The sequence below is a fragment of the Fundulus heteroclitus genome, chromosome 22, assembly GCF_011125445.2.
Source record: "Fundulus heteroclitus isolate FHET01 chromosome 22, MU-UCD_Fhet_4.1, whole genome shotgun sequence".
Lineage (NCBI taxonomy): Eukaryota > Metazoa > Chordata > Actinopteri > Cyprinodontiformes > Fundulidae > Fundulus > Fundulus heteroclitus.
Genome location: NC_046382.1, coordinates 16,943,021 through 16,967,304, shown reverse-complemented (window position 1 = coordinate 16,967,304; position 24,284 = coordinate 16,943,021). Strand labels below are relative to the sequence as shown.

Genomic DNA, 24,284 nt, shown 5'->3' with positions numbered 1-24,284 from the left:
TCATGCCGAATTTGGTGGCTTTTGCATTCCCTGCTGTGTTTTGATGACATTTCATTTGTATTTCTTATTTTAGTTTATGGTCCAATAAGGTTTATTTAAACAACACTATTGCACAACCTGCAGCATTTTTGATATAAGCCATGTGGGAATTTGCCCAGGGTGGTATTAGTAAGGGGAGCATACATGCACCAAATGGAAAATAAGACTTACTTATCTGTTAGTTGTGCCCTGGACAATTTTGCTTATTAAGTCTTTCACCTGGGTTGTCTTAGCTGTATCTTTAGTCGAAAACTCAAGGGGGAAAACCTAACATCAACCAAGTCAGTATGTTTTAGCAAAATGGATGGAAGGTTGAACGCTCAGCCGCCCTGCTGAAGTGCTTATGGGCCTGAATGGACCTTTCAGATCAGTGACATTCATGCAAGAAGGAGCGGCGCTGTTCTCATCCATCGTTAACAGCGCTTATTTATCATTAAATCATTTGATCTGGGAATGTGTTAACCATGTATACATTGCACACCGCTTTACAATATTTTGCACATTATAAGCTTTAAGCTTGTGCCGTATTACTAATGATGAACTGCTAGCAGTCTCTTTCCAGCCACTAGTTTGATCAGATTTAGCCTTTGAAGGCATCTGTGTCTGTAATATTTAGACTTCTACGGGTCGGAAAAAGGTCGTGTCTAAAAGAAACGTTCCGCTTTAAACGGGGATTTGAAGTCTTTTTCAAGTGCAGCGTTCTGTCCTCTGATTGACGTCACGCCTGGCCGGGGGTTCACTCTAAAATAAGTCTCACAGCTAAGTTAGGAAACTCGTAGCATACTGGAGGAATGTTTAAAACAACAAACAATGTGGCTGGCTGTAAAGTCCTTCTTCACATGTTCAGAGGGGCTTGTTTCAAACGCGCTGCAGCTCAGGTCAGCACTTTAGCTTGGATTTCTAAAATGTGGCAAGCTTTACACATCGGATGTTTCACATGAAATGTGATCCTAGGGGTTTCAGTAGTTACTGTTCGTTCTAGTGAGCAGCTCCCCGTGAAACTTCCCTTATTGTCACTGGATTTCCCTCCATCCAAACACCACAGCCAGGAATCAGAGCAGAAATATTGCACTTCCTTTTTTATTCTTAATTCTGATTCAGAGACGTGTATTAAGCAAATCTGCTCCCTGCTCAAGGTAGGCATTTAATTTCTCTATAAGTTATTCAGAAAGTGCTCTAGAGCTGACGGTGGAAGTGCATGCTGGGGTGTGTAATAAGACCATATTAGCTTTGAAGGAAGGTGTGCACAATATGCGAAAGAGGAGATATGATTGTGTTGTCTGTGAACAGCACAGTGTGATTTGTATGTTGTGGAAAACACTCGCTGTTAGTTTGTGGATGTGATCTAATGAATCTGGGTTTTCCCCACACAGCCATGGTATCTGTCACCCTCTACCCTAGTGTCCAGTGAAAAAGCAGGAAAGGAAAGACCGTCATGGTCGCTGCAGCTCAGTGTCCTTGAAGTGCAACCCTCTCAGCCGAGGCTCGTCTCCTCCTCAGAACGAAAGCCGTGTGGGGAGAGACCTGAGCGGAGGCACGCATGTTTCTGAAAGAATTATCAACGAGTCATCTCAAAACTGAGAGGCAGGGACCGAGACTTAACCCGACACCTCTCAAAGAATGTCTTTCAGGAGTGCAAGATTTTAGTTTGTGCAATAATCCATTTAATACACTGTGCTATAACCTGTGCAATGATCCGGAAGAACTTCTGCTGCTATCACCAAGTGAATATATGTCAGTACATGTGTATGTGGGCATATATTGTACACACATATATATATATATATATATATATATATATATATATATATATATATATATATATATATATATATATATATATATATATATATATGTGTGTGTGTGTGTGTGTGTGTGTGTGTGTGTGTGTGTGTGTGTTTTATCAAAATTAATTCAATGGATCACATTTCTAGCTTACGTTCTCACCAGGCACAACACGTTTTATGATTTTTCTAGACTTTTAATCCCCAAAATTCTCCTATAGAAATAAAATAATTATTTGTGTTTTTGGTGATTTTTCTTTCCCTATACCATATGTCTTAATTGGATCTTTGTGAGGAATTATCTAAGGCTGGGAGTGTCAGAAATTGGCCGTTACATTGATCCTGATTTTTATTTTAGATTCAGATTCAGACATACTTTAATGATCCCAGGGGGAAATTACTTTTTTTGTTACTTGTTTTTTGTTACTTATTTTAGTTACTTACTTTGTTACTTATTTTTTGTTTGTTTGTTTTTGCACAAAATTGTGAAAAAGTTGTTAACGTGTAAGCTTTGAAGAACACCATGACGTTGGTACATTTAAAGTACAGGACCAACAACTGCTGATGCTGCTCAGAGATCAGCTGAATGAGAATGTGAAACCGCCGCAAAAATTCACAAAACAGCATTCATAAATCAAAACTTTAAATTAGAGCATTGTTTGCAAGGATACGGACATAAAGAATGTAATTTATTTAGATACACTAGACCCTTATATTTTTAATAGAAATAAAAATTAGACAGAAGAGCTAATATTTACTTGATTTTTATAGACACATTTATAATGACTTAAAGGCATGGACAACCAAACCAGTTCTTTCAGGATGTGGTATGGTTTTGCTTAATTACATCCTGTGTTGTCGGCCTGTTGTAAAATATCATTGGATTTATTCTAACTTTTTGAAATGGCTTATTGGTGGAGCTCTATTGACATGTTCCACTGCACTTTCATCCCTAAACTCACATTGTTTATTTTCTCCTGCTTGATTCATTCCTCCTTTGATGCTAGCTGTAATAAACAACAGCAGAGCACAAGAGTCCTAAACGGTTTAATAATCCTTTTGAAAATCAGCAGGAAAATGACACGGAGGAGTCAATGTAGCAGCTACTTAAAGGATTTCTGACATATAAAACAACTCAAACTCAACACTTTTCTAGTAGTTCAAGCAAATAATGTTTAATAATTGTTGTGTTTAGCAGCACAGAATACTAATATCGGCCATGCATGGTGCAAACGGTTGTACGCATTCATTAAAGCGCTGCCTTGAACATCTTGCTCAAAACTAACTTTCATATTTACTTTGAATTTACTTTCATAGAGCATTCTCCATGTACATCAGCACTGCTGGTAAAGACGTGTGAAAAGCCTTAAAATAAATGAATTGCGTAGCCTCGCACGAAAACCATAGCTGCAGTTCTGTTAACAGTGAGATTGTGGGATAATTTTACTTGCCGCACCATCCTCCTTCCTTATGGCTAAATTAACCAGGGTCCTCCTGCAGCCTTGTTTGTCACAGTCCCAGTTCTTTTGAAGGTGTTAAGATTTGCTCTGACTGTACAAGTGGCACATTTTGGCAAGTAGCTATTCTTGTAGCTTAAAAAAAAACTGGTTTATGCACCACACCATGTTTATATCCCAGAGAAAACAAGATGTTCAAAGGGTTTTTACACATCTTTACCTGAAATGTCTACAGTTGTGGACGGCGCTTCGGTTTGCACCCGCCTCTCCGCCGTTTTTCAGAAACATCACAGCGTTGCTTCTCTTGGCAATGTGGTGTTCTCTGATTGGTCCATTTGAAGCTCTGGACTGGGAAAGTAGAAATGACTGTTGGCATCATTATGTTAAATTTACATTCACAAGCAATGTGTTTACGGAAAAGTTACTGAAGATTTGGGCTTGACAGTAAACCGGAACGAAACACCAGTGCAGATTTAGGTCGATTTTTAATATTTCTGAGCAGATTCTACTTTAGTTTAACAGTTAAAAGAAACCTAAATTAAATTCCAACCATTTCTTTGTTTTTTTAATGCTATGTTTGGTTTCTCTTTACAGATGACACATCGACTAAAGAAGTCAGCAGGGTAGGTTTTTGTTTATCATGAATTGTTTTATGGACTTTTCTACTTGTCTCATTGCAACATAGCAGTCCGTGTAGACCAGGCTACAGTAGTTCATAGTTAGGAAGTGGAAGGAAACTGATATTATTTAGTTTTTGTTTTTTTTTACAAATAGTAATCTGAAAAAGTGTCATGTGCTTATGTAATCAGCCTCCCTTTATCAATATTTTCCCAACAATTACAGCATAAGCTCTAATTGGGCTCTCCATCACTTTCGTACACCTGGAGACGGAAATTGCTCCCAATTTTTCTTTGCAAAATAACCCAAGCTCAGTCGGATTCACTGCAGGGCACACGTGTAGGGCACTCACTAAGCTTTGTTACTAATTCTCAAATTATTGTGAGTCTACACCACTTTAACACATAAATGGATTTGATCCGAGCCTTTGCATTGTCACGCTTCACCTTCACATCAGTCTCAAGTCTTTTGCAGCCTATAAATTGCCCTGTATTGAGATCCACCCATTTTCCCATTGACTCTGACCAGTTGCTGTGTCTCTGGTGAAACAGCCTTTCCAGGGCACGATGCGGCCATCGCCGTGTTTCATTAAGGACAATCTTCAGGGCCTTCCATCACACACAGCAGCACTTGGAGGCCAAAACACTGATCTGACCAGAGCATCTTCCTCCAACATCTTTGCTCTCTCACCTACATGACTTGTGGTTAACTACAAATAAGACTTCTTATGGTTTTCTTTCCACCATTTAACAATCGATCGTTCAACCAAGTCTTCCAGAATGATGAAAGTTTGTGTGGTGCTCAACGAATCGTTATCCCGTCGACCTGAGCTGGGGATTTCTGCAGAACCTCCAGAGTTACCACATGCATCTTGCTAAATGCTCTCCTTGCTTACCATGTCAGATTAAGTGGACGGCAATGTTTTGGTAGCTGTGGCATCCTCTGTCCATTTTCAGATGCCTGGATGAACAGCGCTCTTTGAGATGTTTAAAGCTTGGGATATTGTTTTATAACCTTTTAACGTCTCCACATCTTTCTCCCTGACCGGTCTGCTGTGCTCTTTGGTCTCCATGATGCTGTTTGTTCACTAATGTTTTCTAACAAACCCCTGGGACCTTCACAAAACGGCTGGATTCATACATTATGCACTGGATTTTATTTAGGGCTATCAGAGTACAGGAGTATTGATACAAATGTACACCGCACTTTTCAGATTGTGCACTGTTTAACATTTCATAGTCAATTTAATACGGGATTAGTTTCACACACAAAATTGGGCCGTTGCCTGAACAATTTAGCAGTTTGTCCAGAGTGCGGTGCTCTCATTTAGCAGCTGCAGAAAGGTACTGGATTACTGCAAGACTGCTAAGTATTAATATAAGCATTTATAACGCTGATGACTCAAGTAGCATATTTCATTGTAACTAATGAGTGACCAAAGTAGCTAGATAACAAAACTGGAAAAAAAAAGCTCCCCCTTGTCGCGCCTAAAGTCACACCTTTTTCCCAGTCATATCCGGGGATCAGAGGCGTCCACCTCAGTAGAATAAACGTACGACACGCTAACAAGCAGACAAGTAAATGAAGTCCCCTTAACCCCTCACTGCGTCATCCATACGTCTGCGCAAACAGGATGTGGGAGGGCAGAAGGCGTCCCGTTGGGGACGCTTTCTAGTGCACCACTCTCCCTGCTGTCCTGTCCTCACCCTCTCTGCAGGCGCAGAAATAGACATCTCTTTGGCCTCGTAAAAGGGCCGGAGGTTTGTCTTCTTCTGCAGCGGGGCTTGTCAGGACTCCAGTCAGAACCGTGGGTGTTATGACCTTCTCCGGAGCCGCTGGGGATCGCTAAGCTAAAACGCAGCAGTGAGAGGGAACGTCAGTGCGTCGTGGAGGATAATATAAAAGGATGATGCTCTTTTTTTCTCAGTTCAACAACAAAGATCCTCCCTATTTGATTAAGTGTATAAAAGTGTATAAAAGTGTACAAAGTGCGAGCTGCTGCTATTCTTGATATTCTGTGTTGTGTCCACCAGTACCAGGATACAAACATGCAGGGTGTGGTGTATGAGCTCAACAGCCTCATGGAGCAGCGTCTGGACACTGGAGGAGACAGCAAACTCCTGCTCCATGAGTTGTCCAACATAATCAAAACAGGTAAAAGCAGATACATGTGTATAGTAACTCTTATCACACAAATGCTACAACAACAAAAAAAGTCACAGTGAGCTGCCAGTTTTGTTTTGTTTTGGGTTTTTTTGTCTGAAGAAAAAAAAAATCTGCTTGTTTATGACAAATGCCTGAGTAAACATCTCCCAATGAGCTCGGGGTCAAGCACTCAGAATACCAGAGGGGGATTTTTATGATTAAAAATAACTCCCAAGATCTTTTTAAAGGCCATATATCACAGTATTTTTTTTTATAACTTTTCCTTCTTAGTTAGATTGTAGCTTTTTTTTTTAACTTGTATTAATTTCCTTGCCCTGGGTCAATAAATATTTAGAAAGCTTTGAGGGAAGAAACCAGCATTACTTATGGAACACCACATTTGTGCAATTATTCATGGCACAAGGGCCACCCAGGATGACAGTGGTCTCCAGCCGGAGCGTGGGCTAATAAGGCAAATTGTTGTTGCTTTGTCCAGTGAGAAGGAGGAAGTCGGGGGAAATGATATCTGGGAGGTGTAGCATGGATACCTAACTGTCCGGCACCCTACCCACAGATTTAAAGACACTCTAAGACAAGACCCATCTGCCCTTAAATTTGCCAAAGTACCCCTTGTGACAGTGGCAGTAAATGGAAGAGGTCCAAAGTCTCACTTTTTTTGCACACGATCTAATTGTAAATGTTTAACTGGTTTACAGTAATGTAGCTGTCAAAATGTTGTCGTGTGGACACCATGTGTCTTCCCATTAACCCTCAGTAACTCCATCTATAGGTAGTTTTTATGCAACGTGTTATTTTATATTTAAAAAGGTGGTTGAAATGATGCTACACAATGCTGATATACAACCAGACCCAGGCTGCAGTTATTTGTCTTTTGGTCATTTGGCTCAGACACTGAGAAAAGACGTCATGGGGCTGCAGGTGCTTATCCACGGTGACCATCAGTTCAGAAGTGCAGCAAACAGCCGAACGCGCTGCAAACACATGAATGATGCAAACTCCAAAACACACAAAAGGAACGCGACAGAAAAACACAGCAAATGAAAACAATTATGCAATTACAGCAAAAAGACAGAAGCAAAATTAAAAATTCTACAAATACCAAAAACATCAGCAAGTTAAAATAGCTGCAAATTCACTTTACAAACTGGAACTGTGCCAGACCACTAGGGGAAAATAATAATATTTATGTATATATGCTGATGTTCTAGTATATGGTAAAAGGGTACAGCTACACATTTTGACATGAACGTAAACATACCTTTTCTTTCTTCCACCACCTTTCCTCTCGGCATCACATTAATGTTTTTACCGAAGGTCTGGTTCCATATCACTTGGTGGTTGATTCCCTCTTATGGTCTTGTGCACTACAGTTTTTGTAAAACTAGTTTGCAGCTTTTTTTTTAACTTGCTGTTGTTTTTGGTGCTTGGAGCATTTCTTATTCTGCTTCTTTGCATTGGAAAAAAATGCAACTTTTTTTCCAATGCATTTTTTTTTTTTTTTTTTGTGTGTTTTGTGCCATTCAAGTGTCTGCGCCGCGTTCAGCCCTTTTCTGCACGTTTGCACCTGTCGGCCACCGTGCTTATCATTGGTGAAACCTGCAGGAGAAATGTTTAGAAAGATGAGTTAATGATTCAATTACAAAAGCAATCGATGGAGATCAACAGATGTTTGTGCTGACAGAAGAAACACTAAAATGTAAAAGCCAAGATGAAAATTACCTGAGAAACCTTACGCTGACGACACCCACGTCCGTTATTTCATAATACTGGGACAAAAAGTGTTTCTAATGGAGAGACTGGTTTCTGTGTGTGACAAGAAATCTCCCCGCATAAGCAATTTACTTCTACCACTCTTCCTGTGTAGCAGGAATCTTGGGGAAGTAAGACTGCCTTTTTTGGTGTGGCAAATAGCTACGCGCCCATCCATTTGTCAAAACATCAAATATCTCTGTTAAAGATCCAGATGAAAGTATGCCAGTTCACCCAAAGCACAACACTCATTAACTTCCTGATCATTTGTGGATTGTGCGCTCCAGCAGCCTCTCTGTTTTCACATTGCATGATAACATGACCTATATCTGAGTGTGAAATGGGACTGGAGAGGAGGACTGGGAATGAGAGGAACTGGAAGGCAGTGAAAGCCTCAGTCAGAGTGCACTTGTTGCTATGTGGGCCATTGTTTGACTATTAGATTGCAACTGCCTCCTTGTTATGCTTTTTGTGTAGTCCTGTCCTTTGTTCTTGGAGGACATTTGTGAGAATCCCATCTGCTGCAGTAATATTTAAGCATGTGTATGTGTCTTCTCTCTCTACAGCAACAAAAGCTGATAGTTTTGCACTTTATTTCTTGGGAGAATGCAACAATGTGAGTAACAAAGGGCTTTCTGTTAAGCTCACTCATTAAGGTTACCTTTTCTTTCTCTATATATTTTCCATCACCTGCTGTTGTCTTTCCTTTTTAACAGAGTTTATGTTTATACACTCCAAGGGGGGCCAAGGATGGCCATCCAAGCCTTGTCCCATCTGGCCCCATTGCATACGGGACAACCATTGCCGCTCATGTTGCCAAGACTCGCAAAACACTGCTAGTGGAGGACGTTATGGGGGTATGACTGCTCTCTTTGAACCAGAATAAAGTCACCAGTCGCAGTAATCAAAACTGAAACACCTAACCGTAGATCTTTTCACAGTGCCCTGCAAAAATACCCTCTGCCGTTTATATATTGTTATATTCCAGACTTTTTTTAAATGCTTTTGAATGGCATTAATGTTGATTCATTGGTGTATACATCTGGGAGGGAATTTAATCTGCTAATTCAACCGAATAAACAGCCAAACCATCAAATGACATCCAAGAAATTACAAAATGATACAAAAGTACTTAAAACTAGATTTTCCATTAAGGCGGCACGGATCTGTACAGGATAGTCTAAGGTGATGGAGTGAAATGAGAAAAATGTACATTAAAAAAGAATAAGTAAAAAAAATGGCACATGTGCTTATGCATTTTGCTATGAAGCCCCTAAAAGGTTCTGGTACAACCAAATTCCTTCAAAAGTCAAATAATTTTCTGAAAGGCCCCAGAGGCCACTAAGCAAGAAGGCACTACACCATGAAGACCAAGGAGCTCTCCAAACAAGTCAGGGAGATGTTTGTTGAGGAGTACAAGTCAGGGAGGGTTATGAAAAATGTCAAAATGTTTTATATTCCCCTGGAGCGTCATTAAAGCCATCATCTTGAAATGGAAAGCACTTAGTGCCACAACAAACCTACCAAGAGTGGATTACCCACCAGAACTCAGACTGGGCCTGGAGAACATTAATCAGTGAGGCAGCAAAGAGACCAAAGGTAACCCTGAAGGAGCTGCAGAGCTCCACAGCAGAGACCACAATAAACCGTCCACTCCATAAAGCTGGACTTCATGTAGGAGAGGCCAGAAAAAGCCATTATTTAGTGTCAACGATAAGAAGGCACGTTTAAAATTTACCAAAAAGCCATGTGGGCAACTCTCCAAATGTATAGAGGAATGACCTCTGGTCAGATCAGAATACAGCAGAACTTTTTGGCCACCGATGGAAAATACTACGTCTGGCGCTAAATCCAACACATCCCATCACCGTAAGAACACCGTCGCCACTGAAACATGATGCAAACTCTCAAACAATCCATTATAAATCCAGGTTGAGAGGCAACAAAACATGAAAATCGCCAAGAAGGTGAAGCGTTTTGCAGGCCACTGTATACCATTACATATTTTGTAACATTACAATACTTCAATATACTTTGCAGGGATTTTTTGGACCAAATAAAGTGCACTTTTATTCACCCCACCTTATGCTGATACCACAAAACAATATCCACTGTAACCTGTCAGTGAGGAAACAGCACCATGAATACTTAGGAGCACATCAGACATCAGGATAAAGTGATGAAGACGTTTTAAAACCGGGTTAAGTTAAAAAATATCGCCTCATCTTCAACTCCCCATTGAAAATGAAAACAGTACAAAACCACCGCAAACCTGAAAATTTGTGGCTGTTTAATCCAATGATAACTATTATTAGTCGTCCACCCTACACCTCTGAGTGAAAGAGGACGGTTGTTGTTGGAAGAAAGTCAGTAAAGTCCAGTTTAAAATCTTTTGATGAAACCAACATTACAAGTTACATTGAAAATACCGTCTCCACTACGAAACAGCAGCATCATGGCGTCTTGATGCTTTAGTTCAGCGGGGACAGAGAAGCTAGACAGACCTGGATGTTGGATCCAGCTAAAAACAGGACAATCCTGGAAAAGAGAAAAAAACTGCTGGAGGCTGCAAGAGATATGAGACTGGAGCAGAGGTTCCCTTTTAGCAGATCACCAAGCATAAGGACACATCCAGAGCTACGAGAGCATGGTTTAGATGAATAGATCTAATGGTCTAGAATCAGTAGAAGTTCAGTCCTAAATCTATCTGAGAATCTCCGACAGGACTTAAAAATGTATGTTTCAAAATGTTCTTCTTGCAGTCTGGCTGAGCTTAAGCTAGCTGTTGCACACATGAAGCGGCAGCATTTTCAGTTTGCAAAAGCTGCTGGGGGACTAAATACAAATGCTTGAATGATTTAAATGTTCTTTAAAAACCAAGTATCAGCTTTCCCTCCACTTCACAATCGTGCACTACTTTGCGCTGCCTAACACTTTAAATCCTGAGGGAAAGTAATGAAGTCATCCGTGCTAATTTGGTACAGAATACGACAAAACAGCGACTTTTCCAGCTAAAAATCAGTCTGACCAGAGAAATATCAAAGACAGATTCCAGGAGGAAATATCTGTAAAGATCTTCTGTGATGGAAAACCTACCAGTCCAAACAAGTCTCAACAAACAAGTCAATCAAACAAACCCAAACGATTGAATATACAATGCAAGTGCTATTTTTGTGCATGTCTACAGGCTTTCTTACGAAATCCCTCAACTATACTGCTGCATAACACTGTTTAGGTCAGACCTGTGTACAGTTTAATGAAATCAAAGTTTTAACGGGCCTCTGTGTTTGTAGGACGAGCGATTTCCGGACGGCACAGGGCAGGACTCAGGGATCCATGTTCACTCTGTCCTGTGTCTCCCTATCCTCACTGCCATTGGGGACCTCATCGCCATCCTGGAGTTGCATCGGCACTGGGGCAGTCAGCCTTTCAACCTAAGACACCAAGAGGTCAGCTCTATCACCCACACTGCAAAAACGGATCTAAAAATAAGCAAAATGTTCTTAAAATTTGTGTTTTTGTCCATTTGAGCAGGTAAATAATATTATCTGCCAATGGGATGAGTGTTTTTGACCCCAAAAATAAAATAATTAGACATCCTGCACTTGAAATAAGATGATGGAGATGAGTTGTTACTATTTTAAGTGCAAAAGTCTTATTCCACTGGCAGATCATCTTATTTACCTGCTCAAATCAAGGACAGATACACTCATTTTAAGAAAATATTACTAATTTTTAGTTCCGTTTTTGCAGTGCAAAGCACCCCAGCAACTGTTTTAAATTAGGATGCGTCAGCTAAAGCAGGCTAATTAAATCCTTTCTACACTTTTTTTTTTTTTTACAATTTCATTGTGCAGTGGCTCCCAGCAGACAAAGACTAAAGCAAAGTCAGATAAAAATGTTACGTTGCATTAAATCCTGCTGACTTTGATTGCACATCTGTTGCAAGTATTCATAACTTTCTGAGATAATTAGACTGGTTTATTGTGTTTGACTCAATGACACCACCCGGAGCGTTAACCAGCCTCGTAAATGTTTGACACGTCGGCTGTTGAAAGTTTTTTATTTATTTATTTTTTAGGAAGTAAAAAACATGTTTTAAGTAAAAAAAAAAAAAAAAAAGTGAGGTGTTTTCACTTTCGCGACACTATGTGACCCAATCCTGTTTGAAGCAAATAGGTACTCAGAAACCCTACCCGTTAGATTTAAAAGTCAGATGTTATTTGTATTTTTTTCAGCATTTTTTACTTTGCTTGTTTTTTAACTGGTGTAAATAAATTAAAAACGGAGACGAGAGTGAAGCCCAACTGTGGTAAAACTGAATCTCTTCAAGATCCACTTTAGATTTTAGGGGATCAGCTTAGTGCTGAAAATAGCTGTTAAGTGCATATTTTTGCCTCCGTGTTTTCCTTTGTTTCTCTACAGACTCTTTGTATTATCTTCCAATATCTTTCATGATTTTTAGTGTTTTTCAGTATTTTAACTTATAATTTTTGATTATTCCTATTACATCTTGTGTATTTGTTATTTTATTTAATTTTAATTGGTTGTCGTGTACAGCACTTTGGACAGATGTGCTATATAAATAAAGTTGACTTTGACATAACCAGGCCAATAAGTTAGAAAATAATAGAGGTTTTTTTTTGTTTTTTCAACAATCAAAATGAAACAAAAATAAAATTTAAAAAAACATCTCTTCATGCTCTGTTTAAAAATAATAGTTTGTTCCTTTTTAATTAAGTAAATTGAATATTTTTAAACATGCAAACTAGAAAAACTGGCCTGTTTCAGCTCTGTTTTGATCCCTGCCTCTTGGTTGTATTGTTTTTTATAACAATCTCATCTCGCTGAGTCTCCTTTACGTCGCATCCGGGTGGGAGTACCTTTCCAACCACTCATAGGAACAGCTTTTCCAGGGCCTTTGCAGCTGGACACATGGCTTAGAGTTTGTTTGTTTTTCCATATAAATCTGCAAGACATTAAAGTTCTGTAAGCAGAAACCAGAACAATGACCATGTGTGTTCAGGAGTCTTGCAGAGTCATGTGATACTTATCTGTGGGATATTCAGACATAGCTGAGTATGCAGAACTGCAATGAATTTGTGAATTAAACGAACTTGTCTGTGATTATTCTGAAATGTGCAAACGCGTCCTAAACACAATTAGGGCGAATGGATTTCTTTCTGCAAAACTTTAAAACCAAGTTTCTCTCCTTTCCAGGTCGCGACCGCAAATTTAGCTTGGGCATCTGTTGCCATTCATCAAGTACAGGTAGGCAAGCCTCCATAAAGGCCCGATGTGCTTCGCCTGAGCCTCTGGCAACAAGGTGTACCCTACCATTTATTATGCTTCTGGATGACATTGTTTGTTCTGGTTCTGCACTGGGGAAATCCACTGTGTACAGAAACTGGGTTGTCACTGTGCCCAGTCCAATCAACTAGACCATACATTCAACAAACTGCTCCCCTGAGACGTCATTATGTTTTATGAAAAAGATAACATAGTACCCCAGAGGGGTGGCGTCCCACTGCAGCTCTGGCCACGGTGGACCTCTGAGCCTCGGTTAGCGGTGAAGCGCTGCTTACTGCTTAGACACTGCGTTGTTACAGAGACGCAACAAGACGGCCCGCAGACGTGCTCGTAGACGGCGAGCCGCTTCGCCCGCGGAGCATGCTGGATGCTGATTGTGTTTTCAGAAGAACAAAAAAAAAAAGACATTATTCATACATCTGTGTTCCTGATCCTGACCTATTATTTCTTTTTTTCTTTTTTAGATGTGCAGAGGCCTTGCCAAACAGACTGAGCTTAATGACTTCCTACTAGATGTGTCAAAGTAAGAGCTGCTTCTTTGACTTTCAATGAAAGCTGATGAAAAGCCGTAAAGTTTGTTTCTCACACCATGTTCCTAAAATTTGGAAATGCTCTAATGTGTAGCGGGATTTTAACTGCGTTCACGACCCTACAAGTCCTAAACGAACATTGTGTTCTCACGTTAGGCATAATAATTACATTTTAATAACCTTGCAGTCCCCGACTAAATTATTTTAAACCCCTGAAACTTTTTTTTTTTTTTTTACATTTTGTCACTCTACAACTATAAACTTTTTTATGTTTTGAGGGGGGGGGGGGGGGGGGCATAGTGTGACATGGTGACACAAAAGTCGACTCTGATGGCAAAGTGGAAAGAAAACGATGCATGTTTTCCTGGAAGCTTTTCTGCACTGATAAAAAAAATCTGATTGGTTTGCATTTTCATGTTGCTCAAATACTTTGCAGAACGACCTTTCGCTCTAATTACAGCATGTTGGTGTTTGGAAAAAAAAAGCTCCAGCTCAGTCCGATTGGATGGAAAGTTTATATAAACAGTTATTTTTAGGTCTTGCCATAGTTTCTGAATTAGATTTAGGTCTGAACCTGGCTGGGCCATTCCAGCATATAAATACGCTTTGCTCTCAAACATTTCATCGTATATTTGGAGTCATTTTCCCGCTGGAGGTGACCCTTTAACTCGGTCTCAGACTTTCGCAGCATCTTGCAGGTCTTCTTCTAGGATTGGTCTGTTTTTGGTTGATCAATCTTCTCCTGAACTTTGACTAGCTTCATTGCTGCAAAAAAGCGTCCCCTCAGCATTATACTGCCACCAGCGTGTTTTACCCTGAGGGTGGTGTGTTCAGGATGACGTGCAGTGCTAGTTTTGCGAGTAGGCCAAAATGTTCCACGTGGGTCTCACGTGGCCAAAGCCCCTTCTTCCACACGTTTGCTGTGCCCTCTACATGGCTTGTGGCAAGCTTGTGGAAAACAGGACTCCCTGCTGCCTTCTTTTATTTAGGGCTTTTATTCTTTCCACTTTAACATAATGGTCAGCTTCATCCATTCATTTCCTACACATGCTTATCCTTGCAGGCTCCAGGGAATGTGTTGGGGTACATCTTGGAAAGATCAAAGGCTTATTGGTCAGATTCATGGAGGGCATAAGTATTAGTAACATACTCCCAACTGAGCTGTGGATGTCTGCAGCTCCTCCAGAGTAGCCATGGGCCTCTTTGCTTCTTCAGTGATTAACGCTTTACTTACCTGGCTTCAGTTCAGTTTGTCGGTTCAGGTGGACTGTCATGTTTTGGTAGGTCTGCATTAGCTCCTGCTTTAAACTGCTCCACAGCGTCATCAAGCCTGTCTGCTGTGTTCCTTGGTCTTCATTATTCGGTTTGTTCACTGACAAACCTTTAAAGGCCTTCACATAACAGCTGGAGTTATACTGAGATGAAGTTATATTCAGGTGCACTCTAGTTACAAATTAAGATGCTTCTTCGGGCAATAGGTTACGCTAGATTTTATTTAGGGCTGTCAGAGTAAAGGGGGCTGAATAAAAATTCAGTATATCTACTTTACCTTCCACTTAACAATATTGCCCTACTGTCTGTGTTCGTTATGTAAAATCCGGCTTAAATAAATTAATTTGGTTTGAGGTTGCAACGTGACAAAATGTGGAAAAAGTTCAAGGAGTATGTAAGATATTGAGCTTTTATGATTAAAGGTAAGTGGCCACGTTATATGCTTATTAAGAAAAGACCAAAAGCCATTTGATTGTGATAAAGTAAGGTTACATACACCAAGCGTCCATCCTGATAGGGTTTTGATGCTCCTTTTTGAGCCTAAATAGAACCCAGCGTCGGGCACCATGAGCAGATATATACAGACGTGGCAGTATGGCATAACTATCATAATGCCGGTTTGCTTAATTAATAAAACACTTTTGAATAATAAATCAATCTACAGCAACTTTAAGAGCCTCATATCAGAACATTTTTAACATTTCATGTTAATCAACTCTGCGGTCACATCTGAGCATCGGCAGGTTTAGCTTCCGTTTCAGTGAACACCAACATTCATACTGTATTCCCAGCGACATTCCAGTGTTTTCCCTCTTGGAATCTTTTTTTCCCCACTGGATCTTGGACCATTTTTCATAATTTCGCTGGGAGATGCTAATAGCCGTTAGCCAATTGCTTATTTTATCCCAGTGGAAGTGTGTACTTCCATTGTCATCATAAATATACCCACAGGGCTTCATTTACTAACAAATTGAGCAAAAATAAAGTATAAAACACCAAAATAACAACTGATACGCCAGCAGGACGTGATAATCTTTCATAAAAACTTGTATGCAACCAGAGTGAGCTACTGCCGTATAAATTAAAAAGTCAAATAGCGTGGCTCTGCACCTTTAATGTGATTCTCACCGAAGCTTTCTGATTGTTAAAACACCTCAATGTGTCATTGTTTTCCTTTTGTTTGTTTTTTTGCACAGAACATACTTTGATAACATTGTGGCAATAGATTCTCTACTTGAACATATTATGGTGAGTGTGCCTAGGATCAACTATGAGTAAACTGTTTTGACTACAAAAATTAAACTAACAGTGGTACATTGACTTAAATTACTTGGCAATACAGTACCTAGGTATAAAATGCTCTGCCCCTTGTTTTGCTTTACAGATATATGCAAAAAACCTGGTGAATGCAGACAGGTGTGCGCTCTTCCAGGTAGATCACAACAACAAAGAACTGTACTCTGACCTGTTCGACATCGGGGAAGAGAAAGAAGGCAAACCTGTGTTTAGGAAAACAAAAGAAATAAGGTTTGTAACTTTATCATTCTATCCTCTGTCTAATTGACTCTGATGTGATTGTCCAGTTTGTATTTTTGTATTCTTGTTTATGTAAATGTTGTTTTGAAAGACGGTTTCTCTTACCTAAATCTCTCAAGATTTCTGTGGCAAACGCAACTGAGAAAAAATAAGTCGGCACATACAGTCACTTGCAAACATGGTAGTAAAACAATTGGAAATGTTAACATATTTTTTGAAAAATTGTGTTATAGGCAAATATGAGGGAATGCATAATTGTGAAGTGAGAGGAAAATTATGCATGGTTCTCAAAACGCATGACAGCCGTTATATCCTGGACACTTTTACTCTGATGACCCTAAATAAAATCTGGTGTAACCCGTGGGTCTTAAAAGTCCCTCAATTAGTAAATAGGGTCCACCTGAATTTAATTTGATCTCAGAATAAATCCAGCTGTCGTGTGAAGGTCTCAGAGGTTTGTTAGAGGACATTAATTAACAAAAAGCACCATGAAAAGTAAGGAACACAGCAGACGGGTCAACATGATGGAGGTTTAAGCATGATTAGGGTATAAAACAATGTCCCAAGCTTTGAACATCGCAGAGAGCACTGTTCAACCCGTCATCCAACAATGTACAGAGTTTAGCACAACTTTAAAGACATGACTGTCCATCCAAACTGTCTGGGCAAGGTGAGCGTTCTAGAGATTCACTGCTTAGGTGGGAGAATCTGTTGTCAAGCAAACTATTATCAAGGATCGCACAAATATCACGTATGTGGAAGAGTGGCCAGAACAAAGCTGCTGATGCAACAGAGCCTTAAAATGCTTAGTTTGCAGCTTGACACAAGTCATGTAGGGGACAGAGAAAACATGTGGAAGGAACATCTACAAGAGGCTGCAAGAGACTTTAGACCACAGGTCACCACCAAGGTGCCTGCGGACACCAGGAAGCCCCGAAAGACCACATGTGGCGCCCACCAGAATGTCCTAAAAAATGGCACAACTCACCAGTGAGCTGCATCTAAAATCTTTATTTTATTCCGTTACTCTTCACCTTTAATTAAACTTGCATTAATGCAGATTTTAAAATGACAGCGTCTTAAGAAAAGCACTAAAAGTATGTTTATTCGACATAAAGTTAAGGTGAACTATAACTCTTCTAGTCAGTACCTAGCCATTACCGTTAGCCGTTAGCGCTTCATATGGCAGTCTACCGATGGAAAATGACCCTAAAATACAGCCAGAGTTACAACAAATTGGTTCAGATAAAAACATAGTTGTGTGTTGGAGTGGTCTAGTCAAAGTTCAGACATTAAATCCACAGATGTGTGCATCATGCACACTTTACAGGTTTTTGCTTATAAAAAAAATTAAATAATAGATGCTTTTTCTTCCTTTTTACAATTATTCAATGTTTATGTGTTGCTCTGTCACATGAACTCTCTATAACATGCATTGAAGTTTGTGGTTGTATTGTGACAAAATGGGAAAAGGATATAGGGGTACAAATACGGCAAGTAACAGGATTCACATAATGCTTGGCTTTGGTGTAGAAGCTCATTTATATTTGTTCACACATGGCTCTTGACCATAATATTATTGCAATAAATATTTCATATGTATTTTATTTTGTTCATTTGGCCTCTCTCTCCGTTCCTTTGTCTAGGTTTTCCATAGACAAAGGAATAGCTGGCCAAGTAGCTCGGACAGGGGAAGTCTTAAATATCCCAGATGCCTATGCAGACCCGCGGTTCAACCGGTGAATCATCTCATTCTTTAATGCTTTGTTATGTATATATTACCAAGTTACTGCTGTATTTTAACTAGTCCCAGTCTTGTATATTTGTGAATACATATATGCGAACTTGGAACTGGTTAGAATCGCTTTATATTATACAATAAAATTAAGCAAGAACAGTACCTACTTGTGCAAAACTGCAAGTAACATGAAAATAAATGTCAAACTAATCCCTTCTCCTTGTGCCATGTGCTCTTTGACAGAGAGGTAGACCTGAAAACTGGCTACACCACGCGGAACATCCTGTGCATGCCCATTGTGAGCAGGGGCGCCGTCATCGGCGTGGTGCAGATGGTGAACAAGCTAAGCGGAAGTGCCTTCACTAAAACTGATGAGAACAACTTTAAGATGTTTGCTGTCTTTTGTGCTCTGGCCTTACACTGTGCAAATGTGAGTACCCCACGCCAGCCTGAATGTGTTTGGCAGACTAACCGATGCTCTCTTGGAGACAAATGTGGCTTTCTATAGAGCCTGATTTGGTTGGAATGGTCAAATTTAACCTCAGAGTTTAACCTCTTTATCATCCTCAGCTCACGTTTTACGGCTTGCGGCAGCGCACTTGCCACTGCGGTCGTGTGATTGTAATTTTCCCCCTACGTCAAGAGTGCAGTTTCTATTTTTAAAGTCCGTTACCTCGAAATGTAAAACAAAAAACGACGATTAGCGCTTTCATGGAACGCAGACTATTCATGAATCACCCTTAAACTCCCAGCAATTGTGTGGTCTGCCTGTCGAAGCCTCCCCTCGCTGTGGGACTTGTGTCACTGTCAGCTCTGTGCGACATGCTTACGCACGAAGCGGCGTCACAAAGTTGGTTTTAAAATTGATGCGGGACGTTAATATTTTAAGACGAGTGCTCTCACATCCGTCCGGTGACAGGAGTTATGTTTGGCCGTGATTTATGCCCCGCGTCTCCGGGAACTGTAACTTTGCCTGGCTCCTGATTCCCAGTGATTTACGTGGGCCGGCGCGAGGCCCCCGGCGCCTCTACCTGGCCGCTCTCCCCGCCTTTTGTCTGCTCAGGGGACAGGGACGCAAGCCAGATGCGTAGGGAAAACAGGGGGGGGGGGGCAGTTTTAGGGAAATTACAGCAGCGAGCGGTTTAATTTCATGTTCAGGATTTCTCATTTTAAAGACTGATTCCCGCTCTGTGGTCTCCCTGCTGTCTCTCTGCAGATGTACCACAGGATCCGGCACTCTGAATGCATCTACAGAGTGACGATGGAAAAGCTGTCCTATCACAGCATCTGCACGTCAGAGGAGTGGAAGACCCTCACCCAGCTCAACCTTCCTGAACCCGTTTACAAAGAAATCGAAACGTGAGTGCCCCTTTTTCCGTCTGTGCTAAAATGCAGTGCCATCCAAAAGTATTGACACCCTTTGAACTTTGGGTCACTTTGCTTTTTCTGTGTTTTATTTGGATTTTATTCAACAAGATTAGGTGGGGCATAATTGTGAAAAGAAGGGAAAAGAATTTCTAAAACTTGTTAGGTTAATTGGCCTCTCTAAATTCTCCTTATGTGTGCAAAAATGGTTGTTTGTCCTGGCGACCTGTCCAGGGTGTAACTCGCCCATTGACAGCTGGAGATAGACACCAGCACCCCTCGCGACCCCACAAGGGATAGACGTGTTAGAAAATGGATGGATGGATGGATGGATGGATGGATGGATGGATGGATGGATGGATGGATGGATGGATGGATGGATGGATGGATGGATGGATGGATGGATGGATGGATGGATGGATGGATGGAATTTCAAATACTTTTACAAATAAATATCTGAAAAGTGTGGCGTGCTTTGCACATCTAGAAACAGAAATGTTTGCACATTCCTCCCTGCAAACATCTCAAGCTTGGTCAGATTGCACCATCTGTGAAAAGAAGTCTTTTAATCTTGCCTGACTGTCAGTTTAGCTCTGGACTTTGACTAGGACATTCACACACATAGGTTTTATGCCCACCATTTTATTGAAGCCTCTAGTGTGTTTTCCTGCTGGAATGAACTGTATTTTGTTCTGTCCATCTCAGCACTTCTGACAGGCTTCCCTGTCTAACTAATGTTGTCTAACGACCCCCTGAAGGCTTCACAGGGCAGCTGGATTTTTACCGAAAATAAGTTACACCCTTCAGCGTAAACAATTTTTGGCTAATATGTGTGTTGCATAAAATCCCAGTAACATACATTGAGGTTTGTGGTTATAAAGTGTGGAAAAGTTAAAGGGGTGTAAATATTTATTTATTTTTGCTGGGGACTGGATGAAACGCTGATTCTGTGTCCAAGCCACGCGTTTGTGAACAAAACGACATCAGAGGTCACATCCTGTCACTTTTCCCTCCAGGTTCCAATTTGACATCAGTCCCTATGAGGACATCTGGCCGGCCGTCTTCATCTACATGGTTCATAACTCCTGCGGAAAGACCAGGTAGTGTCACGGCAGCAGACAGACATTGGCCTCAGCCTCTCATCCAAACCCACCTATAATCTCATCTTTTTATCCTTGATATATTCTACGTGTATTTAGCTTTGAGCTGGAGAAGCTCTGCAGATTCACCATGTCCGTACGGAAAAACTACCGCCGTGTGCCCTACCACAACTGGAAGCACGCGGTGACCGTGGCCCACTGCATGTACGCCATCCTACAGAAAACCACCGGGATCTTCACGGAGCTAGAGGTTTGCTTCATGCTGGGCTTATAGGAAAAAAGAGCGACACTAGTTGAGATTAATCTTTGATTTTGGCCAATTCAGCTCTTTCTAATGAGCGCCTTTATTTTACAGAAGAAGGGTTTGTTGATAGCCTGCCTGTGTCACGATCTGGATCATCGAGGGTACAGCAACGCATACTTGCAGAAGTTCGACCATCCATTGGCTGCTCTGTACTCCACCTCCACCATGGAGCAACACCACTTCTCGCAGACCGTCTCCATCCTGCAGGTAGATCTCCACTACGATAAACTCTGTGCACCGTAAACATTTTCACCTGATTGCAGTCAGGATTTGTATGAAATGATGCAAAAAGCTGTCCCAGCCCAGACTGAATGTTTAAACTTGAGCAGTGCTGACACGTTAAGCTACAGGTTCTGCTAAATCTCCAAGGAGGGGCTGTTTTGTCAGAAGTAGAGGTACAGGTGACTTATCCACTAATACGTCTTCTAGTGTCCCCCATCTCTAGCATGAAAGCCTTAAAACTAACTGCACCCTTTGGTAACCTCTGACTCTTGCTCCTCATGGGATGATATGCAATATTTTCATTACTGTTCTGGCTGTAGATATCATTCAGTATCGGAAAAAATAAACATCTTCTTGTATCCTTAAAGATCAGTGCGTACCTGCCATACCTTACTAAATACTACGAGGAAGTGGCTTTGGATGCTGTCAGGCTATATTTATACCCCAGCAAAACCAGAAGCAATAGAAGTGTTAGACAACAGTTTTCACTGTAAATTAGTCAGAGCTTTCCAAAAACAACAACAACAGGAGCTCAGAAATGAGCATTAACATTCAGATGTTGAGGCGTTTCTACTTTGTGTACATCTTTAACAAGGGTGCCAATAATTTTAGAAATTGGTGTATGTGACTATTTTGTTGAAAAAGAGCCTAAATCATTCGTAATAAGGCTGCCGATGTGCTCTTACTGGATCGGATAGCAAAGATCTTCTCACGTCTGCATCCGTGAGCCTCAGCCTCTTCTGACCCTGTCACCTGGTCATTGGTTTTCTTTCCTTGAATCGGTTTCTCAGGGTCAGGGCGTTCGGTTTTGCAAACCCTATGACCATGCTGATTAGCAATTTGTCCCCAGTTTTGTCATGTGTGCAAAAATATTTTTACATGGGATAAAGTAATTGAGTATAGATGTGATCAACTGTCAATTACAGATCCCCGAAGATCTTTCCCTTTTTTTTTTTAGCTCTGCAACATCCCTGCTCCTGCAGTCCAGCTGAGCTGAACGCCTCATAAGTGGAGCTTTTGCTTTTTCATTGATCTCTTTGTTTTTCATAGCTGGAAGGGCACAATATTTTCTCCAACCTGAATTCCAGCGAGTACGAGCACGTGCTGGAGATCATTCGGAAGGCCATCATCGCCACCGACCTCGCCCTGTACTTCAACAACCACCAGCAGCTGACGGAGCTCCTGACCAGGGGCGGGCTGGACCTGGACAACCTCTCGCACAGGTCAGGCCGCGAGTCACAAAAAAAGTGTCCAACTGGCACGCAGAAATGCCACTTTTGGGGGGTGTATTTTTTTTCTCCCCCCCCCTTCTGCATGTATGTAACAAGGCTCTGCTCCCCTCCAGGGACCGTGTGATTGGTCTGATGATGACAGCATGTGACCTATGTTCTGTTACCAAGCGGTGGCAAGTCACACGACTCACAGCTAACGACATCTATGCTGAGTTCTGGGCTGAGGTACAGTGGGATACTGTTTGAGCTCAAAAAGGTTTTAGTGTCACGATCATGCCTCCAGTTTTAACAGTCAGGCCTCTATTCTTGCTTGTAAATGCCGCTGCAACTTTGCATGTCCTACAACCCCGGTCACCCAAAATAGAGTTGTCAGGTGGTCAGGAGGTTCACCGCAGAATGCACAAAATAAAAGGTATCTTGTTATGTTGCTCCTCTGCAGGGAGATGAAATGAAGAAGATCGGAATTCAGCCGATCCCGATGATGGACAGAGACAAGAAGGACGAGGTTCCCCAGGGCCAAGTACGTCCAGCACAGAATATGTGTGCTGTATGACACACACACACTCACACACACACACACACACACACGCTCTGGTGGGAACTTAGTCTGTAAACAGAAGACTGTGGAGAGAGGAAAGCACAAATGGCAGAGGCGGAACATGATTAGCATACTATTTTAGGAAAATAGTTGCAGACCGCGTTTGAATTTGGGTGCTTGCTGGCATTAAAGGGACATTTTCTAAACAGAAATAAAGTTTGAAGTCTTTTAAATTCAATAGTTGGGGGGGTGGGGGACGACTTCATAAAACTAAGACGTTTTAAAACAGACTTTTGTAATTGTTGTACAACACAAACTGGAGATTATTGGCTTGTGGCTTCAGATGATTTACAAATCTTTGTGTACAGTACATAGAGTAGCTTTCCCATTGGTGGAAGAGGCAGTATGCCTAAAGTTTGTCATTCACCACAATATGTAAAATTACCTTTTTTTTTTTTTTTGAAGAACCTCTGCTGATGACTCATTGAATTAATTTTGACCCTGAGGTAACAACCTGTGTAGGTCTACAGGACCATTACAAAAGCACAAACGTAAAACACAAGATGTTATTTTAAGTTAATTTACTGCAGTCCTAGCTAGTATTCAGTTTATTTAAACAAAGACTGGTGTATCTATCAGGTAGCTTGTGGCCAGATTCTGACCCGTCAAAGTTCATTTTTTATACCGTCTTCTATTAGAGCTATGAGTAATACAGTTCTAAATTTAACTTTCCCATTAAAGACAATTGTTGCAAATTCAACTCAAACCCCCAGACAGCCGTAGAGGCGTATATTTCCCGCTAACGCCTGATGAAACATGTTCAACACATACTAAGAAGTACAGTACTGGAGGCTCTTTGCTGACATCTAGTGGTCAGGATTACTCCTTAATTAAAACTAATTGTACTAATTTGCATAATCAACTGTGTCTACTTCATTTAGCATCAAATAATTCAATTTTATATAATTGTTAATAAAGCGAGCCAGTGCGCAGTAAAGCAAAGTAAAGCAAAATTAAACAATAATTTTAAGTCTCTCTCTGCCTCAGTACACGTTTGTCTTTTACTGTAGTATAAAAGAAGTATCTGTTCAAATGAAAGCCAACTTAAAAGAATTACAGCATATCTTGTTCATTTCTTTACAAAAGAGATTGTGTCTCAGTCTTTTTCTCTCAACTCTGAAAGGAGAAGGGGACCCGATCACAAGATGTGTTAAACGATTTGAGGAAAAAACATATTTGTGCAATTGCTGCATCATTTATTCTTTTATCAGGGGGGAAATTAAGCAGGCTTTCTGTTCTGAGTAAACAGTTGTTATTTTTTCCA

At 40.8% G+C, this 24,284-nt stretch overlaps 1 protein-coding gene across 5 annotated transcripts in view; it reads left to right on the top strand.

Moving 5' to 3' along the window:
* The window catches only part of pde10a (phosphodiesterase 10A), a 108,234-nt gene that overhangs the window by 76,680 nt on the left and 7,270 nt on the right, over positions 1-24,284 (top strand). For 2 of the 5 annotated variants that reach the window (XM_036126245.1, XM_012859206.3), the window contains exons 3-20: positions 3,875-3,903; positions 5,932-6,052; positions 8,380-8,429; positions 8,530-8,670; positions 11,107-11,262; positions 13,034-13,084; positions 13,588-13,646; positions 16,122-16,173; positions 16,310-16,452; positions 18,108-18,200; positions 18,443-18,629; positions 19,416-19,558; positions 20,581-20,664; positions 20,764-20,914; positions 21,020-21,175; positions 22,241-22,413; positions 22,536-22,647; positions 22,862-22,942. In XM_036126245.1, coding sequence (XP_035982138.1) covers positions 3,875-3,903; positions 5,932-6,052; positions 8,380-8,429; positions 8,530-8,670; positions 11,107-11,262; positions 13,034-13,084; positions 13,588-13,646; positions 16,122-16,173; positions 16,310-16,452; positions 18,108-18,200; positions 18,443-18,629; positions 19,416-19,558; positions 20,581-20,664; positions 20,764-20,914; positions 21,020-21,175; positions 22,241-22,413; positions 22,536-22,647; positions 22,862-22,942 — 1,982 coding nt within the window. Of the gene's footprint in view, positions 1-3,874; positions 3,904-5,931; positions 6,053-8,379; positions 8,430-8,529; positions 8,671-11,106; positions 11,263-13,033; positions 13,085-13,587; positions 13,647-16,121; positions 16,174-16,309; positions 16,453-18,107; positions 18,201-18,442; positions 18,630-19,415; positions 19,559-20,580; positions 20,665-20,763; positions 20,915-21,019; positions 21,176-22,240; positions 22,414-22,535; positions 22,648-22,861; positions 22,943-24,284 lie in introns of those variants that run through there. The other 3 variants (XM_036126246.1, XM_021314711.2, XM_036126247.1) reach the window with 3 other exon arrangements.